Source organism: Rhinolophus sinicus, chromosome 17 (assembly GCF_057876585.1).
Source record: "Rhinolophus sinicus isolate RSI-liver-muscle chromosome 17, RSI-T2T, whole genome shotgun sequence".
Taxonomy (NCBI): domain Eukaryota; kingdom Metazoa; phylum Chordata; class Mammalia; order Chiroptera; family Rhinolophidae; genus Rhinolophus; species Rhinolophus sinicus.
Window position 1 is genome coordinate 205,853,659 of NC_142517.1, and position 22,429 is coordinate 205,876,087.

Below are 22,429 nucleotides of genomic sequence, written 5' to 3' on the forward strand. Positions count from 1 at the left end.
TTAGTTTGGATGTATTCACATGGTTATTGGACATTTTAAGTTTCCTTTCTCTAAGTGCCTGTTCAGGTCTGTTTTCTTTGGGATTATATCAGTAGGCTGGAGTCTTTGTATATCAGATATATTTACCCTTAGTCATATGCTGACAATATTTTTCTACAATGTCTTTTAATATTTTAACTGCATTTTAAACATTTAAATCTATTAAATCTTCTTCTATGTACTTTCTTTTTATACTTTTCTTTGCTTGACTTGGATGTTTGCTCTGGCATACAAATTTTAAATTACTTTATCCAGTTTCAATGGGATTACTAGTAGAAAGGGCACCACACTTTTATAATAATTTCAGAAGGATTGACATTTTTAAACTGCTATGTTTTCCTAATTGGGGGCACCTTCTACATCTCCATTTATTTAAATTTTTTTTAATTTTCTTCAATAAGACATTATAGTTTCCTTCATATAGGTTCATACCTTTTAGTTGTTTATAAATATGTATATGTGTATTTACTATTGTGTTTGAAGTATTTTATTTCTTTTCAATATATGTTGCTGCAAATAAAATGTGTTTTATGTACCAGTTTTTTTTACCTTATGCTTCTTAGCAAATGCTTTTTCTAGTTCTTAGGGATTTTAGTTATGTCTATAGGGTTTCTCTGTACATAATCATTGACCACATAATGCTGTATCTTATTTTATATTTATACCAATGACTTCATTTTCTTATCCTATTGCATTAGTTAAAATGTATATGGTAGGCATCACCGTTTGTTTGTTTTCTTAATGACCTCATCATTTCAATGATTACTATAGTATTTGCTATTTTTTTGAAATTTTATATTGTGATAGCTTCCATCTATTTCAGGTAATTTTTCTAAAAATAGCTGCTAGGTGTTTTCAAATTTCCTTTTAAAATTCTTTACCAATATAAGTGTATACTTTTTTCTGCTTTTGTTTATTGCTGTAATAAATTATATAACCAGGTTTTCTAATATTCAACCATCTTTACTCAATCTCATTCCATCATTTCCCTTTTTCTTCTTCTTTTTCAAACTAGCCTCTAACCGCAAGTTCCATTTCATCTTTTACCCAACAGAGTGCTTTCTGTTTCATTCAATAAAAATCTGAGTGTTTTGTTTTCATATAGAGCCTGTTAAGCTTCTATTGTTTATAACATTGTGATACTTCGATTGCGACCAAGATTATGATGATCCATATTCATATGCATTTCAAGGATATTTGAAAAAATTGTGTTCTCTATTTTTTGGACACAAGATTAGACATATCTTTCTTGCTAAATACAGAGCCTGTATATTTTTATCATTTTTGCATATGCAAAGAGTCAAAAACTGGAAGTGAAGATTTTTCAATCTCTGACAACATGGATGATGAGCAAGAGAAGTCAGACACCGAAGCATATTTGATGTATTTTCCTCATGAAATCCAGTAACAGGCAACATTAACACATGGTGACAAAAGGACAGCAATGTTTACCACTGAAACGTTGCCTGGCGGCAGGTGGTCAGGATGCAAGACAAGAGATGGAGGGTCCGAGGTCCCGTTCTTCATTTTTCAAATAACACGTCAGTTTTTAGCACCCTGTGTCCCTCAATCTTCACTGCGTCTTCAAGATTCCCCAGGGCACACTGATGCTTTCCTGACCTAACTGCTGGGAGCAACCTTCACCTACAATGGCAATTAATGCTCCTCTGACCAATTTTTTTTGTCCTAATGATTTTAGTTGAAATCTCTCATTTACTCATTGCCTCTCTACCATTCTCTTGGTTGTTGTGAACTTAATTTCTATATTATTATTTTAATGGAGTCTTCAATAAGAGAGAAAACAAATGACTCCCTTCAACCTCTAATCAGAAACTCATTTTTTCCTTTTTTTACAGAATTTGACAAAATAATGCGACATTATTATTCCCTGTTGCATACTGGGTACTGGGAAGTGCCACTGATTCTCTTCTGGTTTGAAACAAGAAAGCTTATACATTTTCATAACATTTAGGAATATATGATGTGTATTAAAACGTCAGAGAAACAGCATGATCAACTAAGAACCATCATTATAGACGCTAGTTAACAATTACTATCACAGGAAACAGAAGCCATTTCTGAAATTCAGGTGCCTAAAAGGATTCACTATATAATACAATACCACAGACAAATTTATATTGACATAAAGCAGAAGTCCCAGGAGAAATGACGGATATTCTTGTGAAATTTCAATTTATACCTACAATATCATTATTAAACCACATCTTATTATTTATGAACTAGTTTTATAATTCAGAATGGTATTTTTCTCAACTGCTGTAGGTCAGAGGACACCTTGTATTTTTCATTCTGAGATGTATTTTCTCTTAGTTTTCAATGAAGATGAATTTTTAAGATTAGATTCTATCGTTATTCCATTGTATCTTATTCCTCTGTGGATGACCTGTCTACTCCATCTCACTTTTGTCCAAATTTAAACAAAAATTTTCTTTTTTTTAATTCTCAGCTCCCTATCCCTTCTTCTTCGACAACCGTTGGCTTGTTTTCTGTATCTACAGGTCTGTTTCTGTTTTGTTTATTCATTTATTTATTTATTTTTTATTCCACATTAAGTGAGATCATACGGTATTTGTCTTTCTCTGTCTGACTGATTTCACTTAGCATAATAACCTCTAGGTCCATCCATGTTTTCTCAATAGCAAGATTTCATTCTTTTTTATTGCTAAATAATATTCCATTGTGTGTGTGTATGTATGTATCATATATATATCATATATGATATAGTATATATATCACATCTCATAAGACATTTTCAATCTTATGTCTCTTTCTTATGCTCCATGCTTCCTTCTATTATTTTTTCTTTATTGCTTCAATTCCATTCATTCTATTAGCTCAGGACCACTTATTTTATATATGTTGGTTCTTCAAGTCTATCACATATAAAATGTTACAGCCTCCGTATGCATCTCAAAATCTTGATGACCATTTTATCATGGTACCCTTTCTCCCTAGGATATCTGTAGAAGACCAGAATACAGACGAGAGGTTTATCTGTAAGATTGTACTTGAGCACTTCAAAAAATGTAAGGTGGAGATTTCAGATGCAATAAAAACAACATTTCCTTTCCTTGAACTTCTCCGTGACCATGGATTTATCTCCAATAAAACATATGAAGTAAGTGAGGTTTAATATGTCACATTCTGATAAACCAGCCCTAAATTTAGTTATGCTTTCATATTCTGCAATCAAAGTAGGGTTGCATCTAGCCGACTGAGAAGTCTCCTATGTTGGGGATCTTCTCAGGTATTGTTGTAAGTGTTCCTATAAGGTGAAAAGGCAGAGGAGAAGCCAGCATCACTGGAGACAGTCCTGCTCCTAATTGCAGGAACGGTGTTCCATGGTGCCCACTGGAGTTGGGCCGAATCGCACTGGAGATAGGCTGGATCTTCAGTGGGTATGCTCCATAGATGTATAATGCCTTGTAGGAATGCATCCAACGTAGCATAAACTAAGAATTAAAAGTTATTTTAATGAATGGATGAATAAATTGAATTGATTTAGTGAAATAATAATTGACACAGCACTTCATTTCAATGGACAGCGATTCAAATACTTTGATCTGCGAACATTAAAACCCACAGAGTATTAATGGTTTATTAAGGCAAATTTGGAAGTAGATGCTTGTTCTTCTTCTCCAACAGTTTTCAGTCTCCTTTTTTTTCTTTAACTTTTGATATTTCTAGGGTCTTGGGATTTAGGTTACTTTTAGCCAAAAACAGGTGCCGAAATAGAGATGCAAGGCTTCTCTTTTCATAGGAAGATACTTTCTCTGTGGCAAAGCTCACAGTAAGAAGAAAGTCATCATCTGGTTTCCCTGAGCTCTTCCAGACCAAGTCAGTCCTGAGGAAGGGCAAGGTTTGTCCAGTCAGTAGAACAGCTGCTCATCACCTACCTGCTAAGCCTATTTCTAATATATTTACCCAGGCTCTGAAAGGGCTACACATCACTTAATTTGAACCCATTTTTATTCTTCAAAATTGTTCTTTCTTCCTTCTAATGTAAATGAGGGTGTGGAGATCAGATTCACAAATAGGCATTTTTAAGGAGGAACGATTTACTTATTTCACTTAGTAGCCATACAAATACATAGACATTTTAAACATTACTTGACAAGATACCAATGTAGGAAAATTGTAATACGTTATCAGTAAAATCCCTTTCTAGAGCTCTTCTGTAATTTGGAAGTCTGTGTTTATATTTTCTTCCTTCAATGTTTTTTAAGGATTGTGAAGATTCTTCTAGAAACCAGGTCCCTGTACAGAGAGTGGTGTACAGTGTTCTCTGTGAACTAGAGAAGACATTTGACCTGCCACTTCTGGAAGTATTGTTCGGCAATGTCACCAGGAGAACCTATCCTGGTTTAAATAACGTCTATGAAAGCTTCAGAAATGGTAATGAGGTTTATTATCCACCTTTCAATGTCCAGAGTCAACATTTTCGACAAGTACATATTGAGCTTCTACCACATGTCTGACATGTAGCTATGCAGTGGGGATACAGCAGTTAAGAAAACACACATGTCCTGAGCCCTCTTGAAGCTTGTGATACGATGGCTATTGGCACAACACCCACCCAGAGGTCTGCTTAACTAGGCATTTAGACTCACAGGACAACCAGACCCACAGTGGCATCACAGTTACTTAGAAGGACCAATGACAGGACACGCAGCATCCCAGTAAGGCAGCATCAGTTGCTTCTCCTCTGTGGGCCCCCTTGCAGCGATCCACACAGCAGCCCACCAAGCTGACTGCCACCGTCCTTGAGCGACAGTTTAGTGGTGGGGGCAGGATCCCCCCTGGCTTCGCAGCACCAAGCCCATGGGAGTCAAAGTCTCATGTAACAAGTCTGTAGCCATAAGTTCCAGGAGCCCCACAAGGGACAGCCAAGTTACAAGCGTCACCACACTGAAGGAAGACCAAAAGTGGCTGAGAGTTCACACACAGTCCCTCCCAGGCCACACGCACGTTACCTACCTCCAGTCACAGGTCACTTTTCATCCTAAAGCCAGTGTTGGCCTAGAAACACCAAGGAGAGGCCTCCTTTATCAAGTGTCCAAAGTAATGAGAAGGAAAGTTAACCCCAGGTCAAATTTGCCCTTAAAGAAGGAAAAATGTTTTCATTAACTCATTCTCTACAACTGGGTGATAAACAATCCAATATCACAAAACCAGTTGCTCTGCCAGAGATGGTTCATGATACTGTACAAAACTACAGGTTTAATTCTCCACCTTTTTCCTGAGAAGGCATGATTTTGTACTTTTTAATTGGTACTTGGTAAAGAATATGTCTCTCCAATAATTTTCTTTTTACTTGCTTAGAATACTTTTTATTTCAGCAATTTAATTTCAACCAGGATCTCCAACAAAGATGGAAAATTCACACACATACACAAATGATTATGTGAACTGAGGAGGGCAGATGCTACAGGGAAAGGCATAGAGTGTGAAAGGTCCAGTGTGTCTGCAAAACACGGGCAATTAGATTTTTCTCAATCAGAGACTGAGAAGCAGACCTTGGGAGTTGATTCAAAAGGGATAAATTCGAAGTAGATTTTGGAAGGTTTGGCATCTAAAGCTAAGGAATTCCAAGTTTACTTACTGGACATTAGAGAGATACTACAGGTTCATGCCCCCAAAGATGCATCTGCCATCAGCCCTGAGCAACGTGAACCCACTACCAGTCAAGTCTCCGTCTCCCTGGACTCTCCCCAGATACCCATCCCCAGGCTTCTTGGTTTACTTCCTTTCTCTCTACATCTGGTGTGTCACCTTCATGCAGACGCCCTGGGCTGGTGCCCTGCCTGCCCTTTCTGACAGCACCCTGGGTCCCTGGTTCAGGCGTCTCTGGACGCCCCCCAGCACCACAATGTGCTCTCCTGCTTTCAGCTTCAGAGAGTGTCCTTCCTTTGTTCCTGGGATCAGGGTCCCCGGGAGGTCTGTCTAGTTCCTCTGTTTTGTCCTCTGATGTCCCTTTGGGAAGCGCTCACCCTCCGTGACCCAACTAAGTCCAACCTTCCTCTTGTCCAGCCCCATCTGTAAAGCTGTTGGGCTTCCTCTTTTATACACGCGCACTCTCTAGGATCCTAGTCCTTCGACCAAGGAAATCCCTGTGTTTCCTCCTAACAGTTTGAACAGGTCAGGAAACACATTGCACTTGCAGTATTTATTTTGTGCTTTTTCAGACATCTGAATTTTACATGAATTTACATGAGTAACAGGCTCACAATATATCCATGACTCCTTCATCCTGACACTTGAGTCACTCCCCTCTGTGTGGGAAACATAAAGGCTCCCTTGTTGGGGGTTCTCCTTTCTGTCCCAGGGATGAGGGGGGATCTTAACCATGAGGATTGGGACCCAGTGAGCCCTGAGTGACCTGAGGGCTGAAAATTCCTAAATGTGTAGATTTCAGATGTTGTCTGTAGTCTCTAATGAAGACCTTTAATTGTTTTCTCTCTCCCTCTATTCAGTGATCAAAGAGAAAATTTTTCACCAAGCAAGTGACAGTGTTGAAAGTGTGGACAGCCATAATATCCAGCTAAAGCTTGAACCAGGTAATTGTGACCAGATAAAAACCGATTCTCATCTGATAAGAGGAAAGGAGAAGAGGAATTGGGGTCCTGTCCTGAGTGGAGATTGGGGATCAGGGAAGAAACACTGAGGAGCATGGAGAAGGCAGGGAGGGGTGTTTGTATGAGCCCGTGACCAGAGGCCGATCCTGCAGGCGAGGCTATGACAAGCCACTGTTGACCCAATGACCAATTCAACAAAACAGAAACCCAGGGTCCGAGTCAGGAAACCAGATTTAAAGAGAATGATGACCTGGAAGTAATTGTGATTTACAAGGGCCCTTAGGAGAACATCAGCACGAAACTGTGAAGGGCTAAGAACTATGGGTTCAAGGTCAACCCAAAGAGGAGACCCTTGATGATGATAGAAGAAGGAACTGATTTAACTGTGGGGGATGACGTGCAAGAGCAGGAATGTTTAAGGAGACAGGCGGTCATCTAGAGATAGGCGACAGGAAGATGTAGAGATGTGGAGAAGAGGACGTGGGTACTTTGAGAGAGAGGAAGAAAGGGAAATGAAAGACAAGCAAAAGGGGTAAAAAAACACACACACAATAAAAACAACAGTATTATTAAGTGCTCACTTATTGAACATATCCTCTGGCAGTTGTGGATTTAGTGCTCTGCTCACAGCTGCCATTAGAGGTTAGTATTACTTATGAGCCCATTTTGCAGATAAGGAAACTGAAATCAGAGAGACCAGGTGTGTGGGGCAAATGAGCAGGGATGGACCCAGGCATTCTGAACCCAGAGCCTGTGTTCTTAGCCCTGGACACACCCAGGTCATCTCATGGAAAAGACAGAAACATGAGACCAAATTAGGGAAACATGCAGAGAGAGAGATACAGAAGGAACACCAGGAGCTGGAGGAAGTGGAGGAGAATCAGCCCCTGAAGACAGGCAAAGGCCAGCAAGAGAGAGTGAACAGACGCAGAGGGAGGGTGTGGTGTGAAGGGGTGGGGAGCGAGGCACCAGGACTTTGTAGGAAGTAAGGTAAGGCCACTTACCTTATCAGCGGCAGCTCTGGGGACAAAGGCAGGTTTGCTATGGCCGTGGGCGACAAGAAAAGCCATTGTCAGTCTGGGTAGCTTTTGGAGGACACACAGTGAGATGGCCTGGCTGATGTCCTCTCAGCCAGGGGTGCAGGTGATGGCAAGAGTCGTGTGGGTTCTTCCAGGTCCAGATGAGCTCCATATTGATACCCAGAGGGGGTTTTTAAGATCTACTTTATAAAAATTAGAAAGAGATTAGGGGAGAATGGCACAGCACATACTTCAATTTCTGAAAAAAAAACTTCTAATTTCTGTCCCCTAGGAACTGTTGAAAACTCTCTCTCCTGGATGTACACAAACACCTGGCGTGACAATGGTTTGTTTTTGTTGACTGTTCTTTGATCCTTTGTTTCTGTTTACTGTTCTTTGTTCTTGTCCCATTTTCTGGGCATGAGAGTGGGGGTGGGAAGGTGTTGCTTCTTTATAGTACTGATTGCCCAGGATTGTCCATCCTTGTATCCTCGATTTCTCCAAGGATTTAGGTAATAGAGTCTTCATTCTCTTGGTTGCCTGGAAGGTCCGCTCTGTCCACAGTCCTTAAACACACTTGCAGCCCGTTCCTCATGGCTCTGGGACGGGACGTTATTGTCCGTGCTCCAGGCTTCACAGTTTTCTGCCTCTGTCCTGCTGGAATCCAGCCAAGACCTCTGTGCTTGGAGGTCACATCCAGCAGTGGGTGGGCAGCGCTGCAGTGAGAGAGGTGAGGCAGAGGAGGGGCGTGTTTTCCTCCTGGGCCAGGGTCCCTCACCTGTTGGGCCCCTCACAGAGGACCTTGCACACTGTGCCTCCTGAGCAAACCCTCTCCCATCAGCCCTGGGGCAGCAGGCCAGGAGCTGCCTGCCAAACGCCAGACAGGCCTCTGAAAAAGCGCTGGTACTTTAACAGCCAATAACCACTGCTTATACCTTTGACCTTCCCTTAATCTATAACCCTCAATAATGTTACTAAATTAATTAAAATATTATAAACTTAAGACATTAGGTATAATGATTTAATTTTCTGCTCAGTCACAATATCCCTTATAGTCATACAGGCAATATAACATTTAATCTTGTCAAATGCCTTAAAATGATGGTCTATCATCCACATTATTCTGAGGACAAAGAATCAGCTTAGAGAGTTGGATATTTGTGTAAATTTACACACCTTGACTAGGAATTGGACTCTACTGTGATGCGGTGTCAGAGCAGGAGGACTGGCGAGCAACCGCCCTGCTTTTCTCTGCCCTGTGACCTTGGGGAAGTGGCTGCCCCTCTTTGACCCCCAGTTTCATCATCTGTAAAATGGATGCGATAATAGTACCCACCTCAGAGGGTGACGGATTTTAAACAAGTTGTGTCACGTCAAGCATTCACTCTCATCCTGGTACTTCCTCAGTGTTCCATGCATTTGTTAATATTCCTGTATTTAATGATCATTAATATGTGATTCTGGTGCCACAGTCTGAGCCGTTAACCACTACAGTAAACTGGGGATTTTCTCTACTCACGTATGTCCTTTGTGGATTCAATTATCCGCCCCCCTGCCTTCATGGAGCAGTTAGAAAAGCAATAGGAGCCTCAATCCCAGGAAGATAAAGTGAGGGCCCCGGGTCCCCATCCCTAGAGCAGACTATGATGAGCGGCATGTCTTTATTCCATGGCTCTCGTTTGGAAATGAGTGATATGGAAGAGTCTCAGGGAACTTCCCACCTTATGGAAGGTCCCCATGATGTAGCTTCACGTGTTATTTAAGAAAGGATGTTCTAAATTAGTAATACATTTTTATAAAAGAAATAACTTTTAGAGTGATTTTTTGAAAGCATAGTTATACTTTTATAAATCACATTTATTCAGAAAGTTAAAATTTCAGAATGTAAAATATACAACAAGAATCAATCCAAATTTTTAGCTGTGCATGTACCAGGGCAGCTTGTGGGAACAGGAAAATGTTAGTAGAAGGAATTGTGACTAGTAATGAGCAGAAGAGAAGAATTTCATGTGTGTGTGTGTGTGTGTGTGTGTGACGTGAGGGAAGGAGGAAGCAAGGACATTATAACCCAAATGATGCACACCAACCCACCGGTAAGTAGGTCCAAGAGTCTGACCCAGCAACATGCACAGACGAGAGAAGGGCTGTGTTTCATGCCCACCGCCCCAAGAGGAGGCTCCAAGGAACTGGGAATGTGGCACAAGGCATGCACCAGGACCCATGTTCTATATTAATATTCTGAGAATTATTTTTAAATCATACTTTACATAAAATGCTATACTTTAAAAAAAATAGCACTAAATGAAAAAATCGAAATGCACTGAAAAAATATTTATCCATTCATACACTACTGAGGTTGGTGGGAATGAGTGGGATGGGTTAGTGGATCCATAATGAGCAGAGGGGGTCACCATGGGAGAGGGGCTGTGTTGGTCCTGGGTGGTTTGCACAGGGATTCATTCCTTATCGTTTCCTGCTCTGCTTTGCCTTCTCTCTCTGACCACTGGCCCCTGCAGACTTGCCTGCCAGCTCTCTTGCTTGCTGGCTTCCTGCTGGGTTCCAAACATGGGCAACACTAGCAAGAGAATAAGGAGTGGGAGCAAGGGAGAACCCAGGTATTTTCCCACCGTTGCCTCAGACAACAATTCTGGCAGCAGCTGCATCTCCTCCATGACTCTACTTTTCACAAAGCAGGTCAGACATGGTCCAGCTTCGACCCATCCAGTGACCCTGGCCTTTGGGCTCACCCATTATCCCTCCCATGGCTTTCTGTTGACTATTCTTCCATTTTGACTTCTCAGTTCTTCACATCTGTGTAACCAACCCCTTCAATTCAATTCCCTCTACTGTAATAGCTTGGAGAGGTTTATATTTTACTGTTGGATCCTGAGTGATACAGGGGTCAAATTAAATACTTATGAATCAAAACGTGTTTTAGATACAGCCCCATCTGAAAACGCACTCTCAGAGCACCTCTATGAAACAGAGCAGTTCAACGCAGGGAGAAAAGATACAACCAGTGAAAACAATGATGCACCACAAAGCCAACAAGCAAGTGAACAACGTGCCCAAGACTCTGAGCCCGCAGGTAAGGCTGAGTGACTGGGTTTTATGAGTGTGGAGGGGAACTGGCAATTACAGGGACTCGAAGTGGTGAACAAAATTACAGGGGAAGATCATTGGTGACATGAAGAAAATACCGGGGGTTCCAATAAAATGTACACATGTGGACACTTTGGTCAACGTTGCTCAAGCAGTAGTTCATGGTAATCAGAAGTGTCTGGACGCTGATGGTAACCACTTTGAGCACCTCTTGTAATTGCAGAAGTCAAATGTGGCTTGTATTCATCTTTTGTTATAGGTATATATTAATACAGTTTTTTTTCTTTCTTAAAATCTATATACAGTTTTTTTGGCACCCTCCGTATAAAGGGACAAAATTATATAGAAGAGGCATTTCCAGGTCATATTAATAAGAAACAGGGATAGACTAGGAGAGAGTGGGAAACATAACAGAATAGATAAACTGAAATATTACATAGAGACAGCAGGGCCAGGTCTAGGACGAGGTAAGGGAGACCCTAGAACACAGTTAAGGAGACCCTCACTCTCAGCACCTTTTATGTCCTAGACACCTCCTTTGCTTCACCATAGACCCTGCTGGGCCCTGGAAACAGTAATAAAAAGTGTAGAGAAAGTGAGTATGAAGAGAGAATGAGATACAGAGGGAAATGAATACCAATAAAAAAACAAACAAACAAAAATGGGTGGAGGCACAATGAAAGCTATGTAGAAAATGAATAAAGAGCAATGAACGAAAAATTGGAAAGCATGGACCAGGTAAAGAGAGAGCATACAAATCATTGTCCGATTTGAGGAGACCGCAGCCAGGAAAAAGGCACAAAGCGCTGTACCTAATACCACTGAGAAGGTAAGGTGTCCACAGTGACTAAAATGGCCCTGGAACCCTCTCAGATAAAAATAGACCTCTCCTCACACAAATAAAAGCAAAAACCCCAGAGTTAAGAGAGGCATAAAAGAGAGGCAGAGCTGAGCAGCTGGAAGGGATGGCGTGGGTAAGCTATCTCTCGCAGAGGGATTACAGGGAGAAGGGCTTGTTAATGGCAGTGAGGGGTGCCCACTCCTTTTTAAGGAGGCAAATAACAATTCTTCATTCATTACAATTTAGTCCAGGAACGGAGCTACCAAACCATGGAAAGCAAGTCAATTTTTGTTCTGTATATCTGGTAGGTATAAAGAAGGAAAAGACATGTTTTTTAACCCAAGAGTTGAGTGGCAAGCCCAAGCAAAGACTGACTATAACAAGGCGTCTGACATAATAGGGAAGGCTGACAGAAAGAACGTATAATGGGAATCATGGTACCAGGCAAATGGGTGGGACATGTCATCAGGGCCCATGGAGGCAGCCCAGGTGGCCTTGGTTAGAGGTAGGAAGGGGAGGGGACCAGAGCCTCATGCAGTGAGTTCAATTCACATGGAGATTAAAATGGAGAGCCAGAAAGGAGCCCAGCATTATGACCGTGGGCACCAGAACTGGTTTCAGTAGAAAAAAAGAGAGGGAAACGGTCCTCAAACATTGTTATCATCACAAGCTCATCTGACATGTTAGTTGTCATAGAATATGTCAGACTATTGAGAACAAATAATTGTTTTCTCCCTTTTACTAGGGGTAAAATATCTCAGCCCCAGGCTCAGGGGACAGTGAAGAATAAATTATTGACCTAGAAGACACATAAATGCAAAAGGCAGATCACGGAGGTCTGAGGAAATGACAGCCTTGTCCTTGGTTTTCATAGCTTCCCTAGTATTTTCTGTTGATTCCCTTGTTATACACTGTGACCTTCAAGGGACATTTGCTTCTTCTGCAGAGAGAAGACAGTCCAGTGTGAAGGAGAACCCAGGAGCTGGGAGCTCTAACCCGAGAAGTGGTCCTGATGAGAGGGGTAAGGACGGCCGGCACCGGGTCCAGGACATCAGGAGTCTCAGTTCAGAGCTCCTGTTTCTCTGAGCACACACCACACCTGGGAGCCCATTGTCGGCATTGAGCTCATGTGGCCATTTTGAAAACTGCAAAGAAAGAAATCATTATGAATTCAGGCTTAACAAGATGGCCCTAGTTGAATGGCAGTGCCGTCTTACTACATGTTCTCAGCCATTTTATCCCTGGAAGTATTGGACTATAGAGTAATGTCCACCCCTACTCACCACCTATTTCGTAGAGAGCAAAGAGAGTGAGATAGTCACCAATTGTTCATTTTTGTCACAAACTTGTTCAAAACTCAAAAACTCTTGTCCTGCAATCTATTAAAAGAAGGAAAAGCTTCTAGTTATTACCTTCAAATTTAATTTATAACTTTTGACACATGACCTCCAACGTATTGGCCTATATGATGATATTTGAAAATATCTTTGAAAAAAGAAAAATATCCTTTTACATTTACAACAATCTAAAAGGTAGGCCAGATGCTGTAGTTACCCCATTCCACATAGGAGAAATTCCTTCATGAAAACTTTTAAGGATCTTTTACACATTACACATGGAAAATTACCAGAAGAGGCAGAATGAACAACCTGGACCCTTAGCAAACATCCATAATCCTTTATTCAAAACCTCTGAAGGCAGATGTAAAATAATAATGTTTTATTGCTTTAGAAAGACACTGTGGTTTACATCCTATGTGTTACAAACACCCAACAGGGTCTGGGGAAGAATCCCGATCTTAAACATACTGTATTAATGTTTCTGTGGCAAATTGTGGGAATTCACAAGTGTGATAAATAAAGATTTTATGGGACTCATGGCAGCTCAAGTGCAGATTCACTGCCAAATTAGTTAGCTGCAAACCAAGAAAAAATGTTGGTTTTCAAAACTTCTTTGATTTTGCACATGGCTAAAAAATTGTGGATCTTTGCTCCATTTGGTAGTGATCTCTTTCCTTTAGATGGGAAGAGACAGAAATAATCATCATCTTGTCTTTATGTTCCAAATCCTTCTCCAATGTGAGGAGTCATAAAATTTAACTCTTTAGTTATAGGTTACTGGCTGTGTGTTCCTTTACTTCCATAGCCTGTGGAGACTGAAAACAAATCTATGTAGGGGATAGGCAATTAGAAAAGAGTTAAAAGCAGTTAAAACTTTTGATGTAACAAATGTCTTTCTTTGTTACAAAAGTTTGATTCAAATATTTTTGTTTTTTCCTGAAGATAAAAAAATTAATTTATTTGGATTTTAGATGATATACATTAAACATTTTGAAGCAGGTGGGCTGGGCTAATTGGTATGAAAGTTCAATGGCTCAAGTGCAGTACAAGTTTATTTTTTACACAAGCAAAAGGATAAATTAGTTCCGCTGCTCCACACAATCATTGAGGACACAGCAGAGGGGTCTCTGACGTATCACAAAAATCTTAAGACCTAAACAGGATATAATACCTATTCCTATCCCTGACTGAACTTAAGTACAGAGGTATTTAAGAGTATTTTTCAAAGTGCTATTGAGAAATAAAGAAGACTCAGGGCCCATCCTGGGCTCTTACTTCTCAATTTAGTAGGTTTTCAGAAGCAATAAATCAAACATCTTTATTAAACTCAAGCCCTCCCAAGATTTGTAACTTTTATTTATTCCTTTCTGTTTTGTCACTACCACCTATTATTTTCTAGATACTGTGAATCTTGGAAACAATTCTACTTTGGGAAAAGCCAAGAGGAAAAGAAGTAAGAATGCTTTTACTTGCTTTTGATGTTAGAAATGAGTTTTCTCATGCCGAAGTTTCATCATTATTATTTACAATATTGGGGTAGGCAGATGATGCCCCCCAATGATGTCCATGTACCAATCCCTGGAAGCTATAATCTGTTCTCTTACGTGGGGAAAAGACTTTACTGATATAATTAAACAAGGGCCCTTGAGATGGGGGAGATTGTCCTGGATTACCTGGAAGTGCCCAGTATACTCCCATAGGCCTTAATGTGGAGAACCTTCTTGTCCATAGAGAGAGGGAGAAGGGACTATGGAAGAACGGTCAGAGAGATGCAATATTGCTGGCTTTGAAGAAGTAAGAAGGGACTAAGGAATGTGGGTGACCTTAAGAAATAAGAAAATCAAGGAAACAGATTGTCTCCTATACCCTCCAGAAACGAAGGAAAGTCTACTAAAAACTTGATTTTAGCTAATGAGGGCTATGTCAGAATTCTAACTGACATTCATTGTAAGATAACAAATTTGTGTTGTTTTAAGCCACTATTTGTTGTAAATTGTTATGGCAGCAATATAGGACTACTACAGACTTTGGTTCTTAGAAGTGGGTTATGGCTCTAACACATTCCTAAAAATGTGGCAGTGGCTTTGGGCAGTGCATAGAGGCTTGAAGAATTGTAAGTAGAATGATAGAAAAAGCCTAGATTGCCTTGAGCAGTTTGCTTGTAGAAATGTGGATGCTAAAGATTGTTAGCGAGGACTCAGAAGGAGATGAAGAGCATGGGGGAGAAAACCTGTATTGTCTCAGAGAATCCGTAAATCATCCTGAACAGAGGTCAGTATAAATATGTAGGTTAAAAGCCTGATGGGTGAGGAGGACTCAGAAGGAAATAAGGAACATGTTTTTGGAAACGGCGTTCATTCAGGTCACCTTTTTTGTTCTTCAACAAAGTTCTATAGTTTTCATTATATAAATCATGCATGTTTTTACTTTTCTTGTCAGCTTTGCTGAGATACAATTTATATACAATATAATTCATCACCTTAAAATTTTAATTGGATATGTTTGAAGAAATGTTTATAGTCATGCAAATACCATCATGATCATGGCATGGAACGTCATCCCCAAAAGTCCACTGTGTCGCTCTTTGCATCCTCTGGCTCTTGACAACAGCTGATCTGTTTTTGTCACTATAGTTTTTCTTTCTGGAATTTCATATAAATGAGTTCATACAATATGTAGTTAATTTATGTCTGTTCCCTTTCACTTAGCATAATGCTTTTGAGACACATCCATATTGTTGTGTGTATCAGTTACTCCATTTTTATTACTGAGGAGGATTACCTTGTATGAACATACAAGAAATTGCTTGTCTATTAGCAATAGCTCTATTGATAGGCATTGAGCTATTTCCAGTTTGGCGTTATTACAAAAAATGCTACTAGGAGCATGTTCATACAAATATTTGGGTGGACATATGTTTTAGTTTTTCTTGGATAAATACAAGTAGTACTACTGGGCGATATGAACATAAGTGCACATTCAACACTTTGTGAATCTTCCAAAGTATTTTTCAAAGTGGTTACACCATTTGACATTCCCACTAGCAACATAGGAAATTCCCATTGCTTCACATACTTACTCACCAGTACTTGGTATCGTTAGTTTTTTATTTTATTTTATTTTAGTCATTCTTAGTGGATGTGTAATGTTTTTTTCTTGTAGTTTTAATTTACGTTTCCCTATGAGTAACAGTGCTGAGCATCTTTTCATGTACTTACTTGCCATCAATAGATCTCATTCGGTGAAGTGTATTATCATCTTTTGCCCTTATCTGTCTGGATTATCTCTTCATTTCTTTAGGTAAAAGAGTTATTTATATACTCTGGATTCAAGTCCTTTGTTGGTTGTCTTATAGTCTGTGGCTTACCTTTTCATTTTCTTGGTTCAATTTGTTGATGAGCAAAATTTTTCAATGTTGATGAAGTCTAACCATTTTTTTCTTTTATAATCTGTGATTTTGGGTTTCTGTTTCAGAAATCTTAATCTGATTCAAGAGCCTATGTTTTCTTCATGAAGTTTTATGGTTTAGCTCTTACATGTAGGTCCATGATCCAGTTTAATTTTTGCATATGACATTAAGTAAGGTTTGTTTTCTTTTGGCGTATGGATATCTAGTTGTTCCAGCATAGTGTATTGAAGACTATCATTTCTATACAGAATTAATTGCTTTGACATTTTTTTTTTTTTGAATGTCAGTTGGCCATATGAGTTTGGGGGTATTTCTGGACTTCTTTTGTTGTTCTATTTATCTATATGTCCATCTTATGTCAATAGTATGCCATCTTGATTACTCTAGCTTTACAATAAGTCTGGAAATCAGGTAGTAAGACCTACAATTTTGTTTCTCCTTTTCCAAATAGTTTTGGCTATGTTAGCCCCTGTGCGTTTTGAAGCTTCTTCTATCTTTCAGTTTAGCCACTTTCAAGATCATGTCGTTGTCCAAGGTGCCTGCTAAGCTTCAGTCACATGTCCATGTTCCAGGCCACCCAAAGGAGAAATGGTGAAAAGCAAAAGATATCTTCCTCCAGAGGTCTATCCCTTTTGTGTGATGCTTTCCTAGAGTTCCCTTCTTCCCGTAATATTCTGCTTTCATCTCACTCTTCAAATCTTAAAGTGGTGGTCCTGCCAGCTCTAAGGGAAATTATGAACTATAGTATTTTGTCTGCACTGTGACGTTTCCCTGAATCCAGATATTCTGTTACTAAATTAAGAATGAAAAATTATGTTTGGAACACAATATAAAGCCTTGACCTGATTAATTCTTTAAAATTTGATGAAAGTCCCTTTGGAACCTAATTTGTGATCAGTATTTGTAAATGTTCTATGTCACTTTAAAATAATGTACATTTCAACTATTTGTTGGACTCTGGCTTCTTCCATATACATCCTCTTTTTCAAGCACAACTTTGTTGTTTAAATCTACTGGTCCATAGCAAATTAGGTTGTATTTGTTCCATCAGGTTTGTATAGAGATGTGTTCAATTCTGCCACATGATTGTGTATTTGCCAATCCCTCCTTTTACTGTTGTTTTATTTTAAATAGTTGGAGGCTGTTCGTGACTGTTATAACTTAGCGTATTTCTTCTTTTATAGTTAGAGTGTTCCTTTTTATCCTTATTAATGCTTTTTGCTTTCAAATCTCTTTTGCGGGTTGCTAATATTGTTACAATACCTTTCCTGTTTTATGTTTTTTACTCCTTTTTCATTAAGCCCTCCTATGCAGCTTTGTTTTATGTCTCTTGTAATGACACTTAGCTTTTTGTAATCTTCTCTGATAATCCTAATTTTTTAATAGTTACATTTGATTGGTTACTTTTATCACGATTCCCAATATATGTAGACCTTTATATTCCATTTTATTGCTAACCATTCTTTTTGTGCGTTTTTGTGTCTCTTTCCTGCTTTCTGATCAATTGAGATAGAATTCTGTATTCCACCTTTTTTCTCACTGGTTTGTATGAGATTTGAGACAAAAATCAAAGTGGACATTCTGTAGTTACGTGTCAAAAATGCCACCAAAAGAAAGACTTGGAAACTCTAGAGATCTGTGGAATAAAGTTTCCTAAGTACCCCTACGTCTTTAGGAATGGCCTCAACATGGGAGAAGGGGTAATGGGCAATTGCAAAATGAGACAGAATGAATGAAGAATTCTTCTCTTTCAGGGTTCAAAAAGCACACAGATGGAAATGTGAATTTTCACTGGGAAATACTTCCTGTGACCTGTGGTGAAATGAAGGGGACGTTGCATAAAAACAAATTCAAACAAGGTAGGTTTCATAGTCTAGTTTAATTTACAATTCCTATATGTAGGTTCCCAAGAAATAATGCAATTCCCCATGTGAATTACACATCGTTCAAGGAAGTGGGGCCCAAGTTTGGCTTGAGAGAAGGAGGAAGGGATTCCTAAGATGATATTTTCATACTTTAAGAAATGGTACATATCAAGTGCTCACCCCCACATGGAGGTATCTATGAAGAAGCCCAAAAAAACAAAGAGAAGTGCAAGGACTTCAGCCTATGGGTGAAAATATTGTATATTTTGCTTGAATCAGAAATAAATAGGGAAGAGGCCCTCAGCTTCCACGTTCATGTCCTATGTCCCCTCTGGAGGATAATCACCAGAGCAGGGTGCTTGGTGTAGTGACAAGATCACAGAATTTAGAATCAGAAATCCTGAGTCCCAGCCTCAACTATGCCAAGAGTGATCGAGTAAAGAAGGGGACCTTTCTGAGTCTGAAAAAGGAACAATAATTTAAAACCTGCCCACATGGTGTGACTTTGATAGTTAATTTACATAATAAATGTAAAATATTTTGTGATTTTTAAATTACTAAGCTTTGCGATCATTGTCTGTTATGATGGATCATATCAGATTTCTCTTATTATGGTTATGTAAACACCAATTATTACAAATGTTTGCCTCATCACTATTTTTAAACAGCTTTACTAAGATATAACTCAGACATTACAATTCACCATTTAGAGTGTAGAATTTTTTGTTGGGTTGTTTGTTTATTTGTTTGTTTTGTATATTCATAAGATTACACGACCATCATCACAATCTGATTTTACATTTTTGTCCCCCACTAAATGAAATACCACGTCTCACAGTAGTCAGTGCCCTTTCCCACCTCACCCCACGACCCAGCCGTAAGCAACCACTAACGTATTTTCTGCTCTATAATTGGCCTATTCTAGGCATTTCATATCAATTAATTCATATAACACGTGCCTCTTTCACTGAGCATGTTTTCAAGTTTCATTCATGTACTTCATTCCTTTTATTGTCAAATAATATAATATTCCATGACATGGATATACAATGTTTCGGTTATTATCAGTTTGGGTTGTTTTACTCTTCAGCTGTTATGAATAATACTGTTTTGAATATTCATGTAAAGTTTTTATGTGGATATATTTTTTCAATGCTTTTTTTTTTTTTTTAAAAGGGATGAGGGCGGGGGGCTTCTGGTAGACACCAGAAGACCTACTCGACAAATTCAAAAAGAGCTATAAGCACTATTTCTTTTCCAATTCTTTTGGGTATATATTCTGGGGTTGAATTTCTGGATTATATGGTAATTCTATGTTTAACTTATTAAGGAAAAAACAAACTATTTTCCACAGTAACGCAGCAGTTTATATTCCCACCAGCAATGTCTGAGAACTCCCCCAAGTCCTCATGAACACATATTATTGTCTGCCTTTTTTATTATGGCCATACTAGTGGGTGTGATGTAGTCTCTCATTGTGGTTTTGATTTGCATTTCCCTAATGATTAATGTTATTAAGTGTATGACTATCTTTGGTATATAAGTTAAATTTTCTACTGAACAATAATTCACAATCATCTTAAGGTCAGCTACTCATGATTTCAGGGATGGAAAAATCTCTGGTCAATAATGCCATTAAACTTGGATGGAAAATGTTGTGATAGAGGATACAGAGGTTGCCGTGGTGCCATTCTGAGCTGCAGGGCCCCACCTGGGATCTCAGCCCAACCCTAGCTTCTGCCGCCACATTGCCCCAGGGCCACGAGAGAGTCCTGCCTGCTCTCTGTCCCAGAATTCAATAGCAAATTGAAATACTCTCATTGTTCAGAATAACTTACTTCAGAATGACTTACTTTTCCTTCTAGGTGATTTTGAAATAATTTTATAAGGCTGATTTTGATGGTAATGATCAATTTTTAGTTGCCCAAAGTTCAAAGAAATGTGCACACAAAGCAGAAATCTCCTTGGAGGGGACTTACACTCTTGGTTTCGGGATTCTAAATCTGAAAGGGGAGGCCCGACTCTCTGGCTATTGATCTTGAGCCCACATTGCATGGCTCCAGATCTAGTATGGTGAGAGCGGTGGGGACAGAGATTTCAGCACTAACTTACCCTCATTCATCTACAGGAAGTATGGTGAAATCCATAAAGAGAGAGGATGGAAACTGGTTCACCCCCAGGGAATTTGAAATTGAAGGAGGCTACAAAAAATCAAGTCACTGGAAGCTGAGTGTGCGCTGCGGTGGGAGGCCCCTAAAATGGCTGATGGAGGTATTCCAGTGGCGGGGGGCGGGAGGTGTGACTTTCTTTGTTGCACCTAAGATAAGGTCACTATTTGCTCACCAAATACTTGTTGAGTTCTAGCTAAAGCCCTGAGGCCCCTGAGTTTACCCTCTCACTGGGGACTGGGACCCCACACTCACACCTCACTAACAAGGCAGCATCTCAGTGTTGTCAAGGGGGTTCCGTCAGGATAGATGCAGGAGCTTGGAGGAGGGAAAGGTCATTCTGACTGGGGGGTGGGGGAGCCGGAGGGAGGGCTTGCAGACAACTTTACGCACTGAAAGGAAGAAGACACTCCAGAGAAAGAACGGCATGAAAACTAAAACCATGACTATCGTAGCTCCGTCGGTTGAGGTAGACAGATTGTGTGTGATGCAGGGTAAGCCACCAACTGAGTGGTTTGTGAAGGGATATAATGGCAGCTAAGGAGTTTGAACTCATCACATAGACAATGCAGAACCCATGAGGTCTCCCGAGGTGTGAAGTGACGTATTTAAAACAGTATCTCAGCCGTGGGGCCTTGAATGACCTCCCTGTCTTTCAGCCCCAGCAAAGCTATACTCAGTGTATCATGCTCAGCTCAGATGTCACTCCTCTCTGAATATTCCCTGACTGACCTGGCCTTGGACATCCCTTCCCTGGGCCCCTAAACCCACTATTAATGTCCTTCTTACACTGCTGTATACTTATCCTTCCATGTATTCCCTTGTCTCCTTAGACCCTTCTAGGGTTTGTCCATCTTTGTGTGGTCAAGATTGTCCAGAGTATCTGATACCCAGACAAGATGCGATAAGTGTGTGTTGATTGAATAACTCTGGTAAAGGGCTCAAGTTTGAGTGGCACTGGTGTGAATGGAAAAGAGATGAGAGGTGTCATAATATTGTGAAGGAAAACCTCTCACAACTTAAGGGGAAAAAAGAAAAACGAAAGACAGGGAAAAGATTCTAAAGATGATCCAGCTATCACTGATTGAATTGTAGAAGTACAGGTGAGGAGAGGGAGGGAATTTCTCATTTAGACACCCTGGGTTTGAGCTGACAGAGGGACTTTCAGGTTGAAATATTTACGAGGAGGTTGAAAATGCCATACTTACTAGACAGAAATACAGGCTAACCAGCTACTTGAATCTTCTCTTTCAGAAAGGATTTCTACCTGAACTTCTAAGAAAACACAGCATGAAAAAGAAGGTGATTGTTACATTGTACAAATTCTTATACATAACTGGTTTTATATGTTCAGCATCTTTTTTTTTATGCTTTCTCAATTGTGTTATTATAATTAAGCACCCTCCTCTTCTCTACCAGCCTTTTACTCCACATGTGTCTTCACAGTTGCTACTTTGAACATCATGTTATATGCAAGGTCTTCTTTGAAAGGTAAACCATTTGTGATGGAGGTGATAAGGAGCCATCAAAATAGATCTCAGATGAGTTTTAGCTGTCGACGCAAACATTGTAAGGGTGTCAAATTGTAAAAGCAAAATAATTATAAAATACATAAAAACATTGCTTAATTAAGTCATAGGGTCATCTTCAATTCAAAGTCAGATATTTTTCATCATAGTTTTCTACCTTTAATGAAATCTGATGAAGCAAAATTTGCTCACCATCAATCAGATAAACCAGGTCTAGTAGACAGTCTACCTTGGGACACATACAAAACCATATACCATTTTATGAGACAGGCAACGAAAGGATAATTCTCTTTAGTCTTTACAGGCCTTCCATCTTTCAATAAAATATACACGCAGACACACAGAATTATTTGTCAAGTGGAAATTATTTGCTGTTCGTGAGGATTGTAGATTGCTATATTTTATTTAAGGGTCTGACCTGGAAAATTATTTACTTTGATGTCACCTCTTTGGCTCCACCTCAGGGGCTGTGCAGACCTCCTTTCTATCTGTGGAAGTGATTTCTCCCTTTGTGAAAAAAG

At 39.6% G+C, this 22,429-nt stretch overlaps 1 protein-coding gene and 1 non-coding gene across 5 annotated transcripts in view; one reads left to right on the plus strand and one right to left on the minus strand.

The window, feature by feature from the left end:
• LOC109451464 (nuclear body protein SP140-like protein) overlaps window positions 1–22,429 on the plus strand; it is a 35,954-nt gene that overhangs the window by 7,982 nt on the left and 5,543 nt on the right. For all 4 annotated transcript variants that reach the window (XM_088794339.1, XM_088794338.1, XM_088794337.1 and 1 more), the window contains exons 2-11: window positions 3,016–3,178; window positions 4,287–4,455; window positions 6,534–6,617; window positions 7,947–8,000; window positions 10,593–10,742; window positions 12,544–12,618; window positions 14,337–14,390; window positions 18,101–18,205; window positions 20,340–20,482; window positions 21,634–21,681. In XM_088794339.1, the coding sequence (XP_088650465.1) occupies window positions 3,016–3,178; window positions 4,287–4,455; window positions 6,534–6,617; window positions 7,947–8,000; window positions 10,593–10,742; window positions 12,544–12,618; window positions 14,337–14,390; window positions 18,101–18,205; window positions 20,340–20,482; window positions 21,634–21,681 (1,045 nt within the window). The remainder of the gene's footprint in view (window positions 1–3,015; window positions 3,179–4,286; window positions 4,456–6,533; window positions 6,618–7,946; window positions 8,001–10,592; window positions 10,743–12,543; window positions 12,619–14,336; window positions 14,391–18,100; window positions 18,206–20,339; window positions 20,483–21,633; window positions 21,682–22,429) is intronic.
• Window positions 19,398–19,460, minus strand: LOC141568060 (U7 small nuclear RNA). Its single transcript, XR_012491076.2, has one exon. It is a non-coding gene; the product is annotated as a U7 small nuclear RNA (small nuclear RNA).